The 2,112-nt window shown below is 62.4% G+C and overlaps 1 protein-coding gene across 1 annotated transcript; it reads left to right on the forward strand.

The window, feature by feature from the left end:
- Positions 1 to 133: 133 nt before the first annotated feature.
- VDBG_06898 (predicted protein) lies at positions 134 to 913 on the forward strand (the record flags this gene model as incomplete). The annotated part of the gene is made up of 1 exon (XM_003003290.1): positions 134 to 913. The coding sequence occupies one exon, from the start codon at positions 134 to 136 to the stop codon at positions 911 to 913; it is 780 nt and encodes a 259-aa protein (XP_003003336.1).
- Positions 914 to 2,112: the final 1,199 nt, after the last annotated feature.

The following is a 2,112-nucleotide window of genomic DNA, read 5'->3' on the forward strand; positions in this document are numbered from 1 at the left end:
CGTGGAGCAGCGTGCCAACATGGCGCGCAACACGCAGCGCAAGCAGCTCGAGAGGGCGATTGCCAGCCAGCGGGAGTACGAGGAGAAGAACAAGGAGAAGCTGCAGGCGGCGCTCGAGCAGCGGCAGACAGAGATGCGCAAGCGCGAGGAGGTGCGGGCGGCGGCGCTGGCGATCGAGCGGGAGAAGCAGGAGAAGCTCCAGGCGGAGCGCGAGGCCATTGCGGCGCGGGACCGCGAGATTGCAGAGAGGCGGGCCGAGGAGGAGAAGGCGCGGGCCGAGGCCGAGATGACGACGGACAGCGAGACGGGCGAGAGGGTCAAGCGCAAGCGCAAGGCGGCGGCACCCCGGGGCGCGGCGGGCGAGGGCAAGGCCAAGAGGGGCGCGCGCAAGAAGAAGGGCGGCGACGACTCGGAGGGCGAGGACGAGGACGAGTCGGAGGAGGAGGAGCGGCCGAAGCCGAAGAAGAGACGTCTCGCCAAGAAGGAGACCGAGAAGCCCGGCAAGTTCAAGTCGGCTGAGATTATCGTCGACAGCGACGAGGACGAGGAGGCGCAACGCGACGAGGACGACGAGGAGGACCCCCTCGAGCGGGCTGAGAGGGCGCTCGCACGGAGCGGTCGCGCTGCTTCCCATGACGGGCGCGACGAGGGCGATGACGAGGGCGATGACCGCATGGACGTCGACGCCGGCAGAGGGGGCGACAATGATGACGAGGAGGACGACGATGCCGAGGTCACGCGGCGACAGCAGAGCAAGCGTGCCCGACGCGGTCGCGTCGTCGAGAGCGACGAGGAGGACGAGGAGGAAGGCGACGAAGGTGTCGCGGCAGGCCAACGATCAGGGGACGACGATGTGGCGGCCGCCAAGGCTGACACCAGCATGGCCGATGCCGAGGACGACGACGAGGCGTGAAGACTGAGAAGAGAGGGACTCTCTGGTGTCAAGGTTGAAGCTGTCGCCGGCCAGGGCGTCCTCGATCCCGTGTACGCATAGTAGAAGCAGGAGAAAAAAGGGCGGCAAGGCGTTCCCAGAATGGTTATTCAGACAGACATAGGATGAATTGGTTGCTATCATGGTGTCTGGCGTTGTGCCTGTTAGGATGAATGTGCTTGGTGTGACATGCCGTTCTTGGACTCAGACCGTTCTGTCTCTTTCTCTGTCTCTCTGCCTCTCTATCTCTCTGTCTCTCTGCCTCTCGCTCGCCTGCTGTCTCTCTACCTACACGGAGCCTCACCGTCAGCAAGTCACGATGTGAACCATGATGCACCATACTCCCCCCAAGCTAGCGGAGCTACTCCGCAGCGGCGAGCCGCAAGTGGCAAGGAGACCAGGTTTGGGCGAGAGTTTGGGCGAACGGACCCCCCTCCCTCCTCTCCAAGCCGTCCCGCGCTGTTCAATTGCAGCGAGCATTGGCGGCGTCTGCGAGAGGCCATTGGCCAGTCGTCGTGCCATGGGTTCTGCGATGCCCAGATACCCCATGGAGAGCCGGGGCGAGAGGGCGAGTTTCCCGATCGGCAGCGGGGGACGACCCCTTCTGCTTTGCCATTTGCACCGAGGATTCTCCCGCCCTGGGCTGCCCGTGTCTTTTGTTCGGTGCTGGTGTTTTTGGAGAACGTCACGAGGGGGAGGAGGGGCAGACTTTCTTGCCTGAGGGGGAATTGACGATGTTTGTATCGGGTATAAAGGGGCCCTCGGCGGAGGGTGTGTCGTAGCGTTGGGGTCATGGCTGTTTGCATCATTGACTTTGCATCGCCTTACTCGTCTTCTTGTCGAGTTGTAGAGCTGTCTCCTTGGGTTTACCTTGGAGCTGTGGATTAAAGATCTCGGGTCAGGACCTTGACTGAAGAAGGCACCTGAGAAGCGCTTCACTCGCACCTGCACTTGGAGATCCTCGACCAGCTCCTTCCCCTGCTGCTCTTGCCCCTCCTGCCTTTACCCCTCCATCTCAGCCTCGCTCTTCCCTATTCTCCGCCTCTTCCTCTTCCTCAGCCTCGCTCTTCTTTCTTCCTCTTCCTCCTCTCTCTTCCTCTCTATTCCTCTACACCCAACATGGGCTCCGTGGCCAACACACTCCACGCCCTGGTGGAAGGATGCCACCGTCTACCAAATCT

This window comes from Verticillium alfalfae, genomic scaffold (genome assembly GCF_000150825.1).
Source record: "Verticillium alfalfae VaMs.102 supercont1.8 genomic scaffold, whole genome shotgun sequence".
NCBI classification, from domain to species: Eukaryota; Fungi; Ascomycota; class Sordariomycetes; order Glomerellales; family Plectosphaerellaceae; genus Verticillium; species Verticillium alfalfae.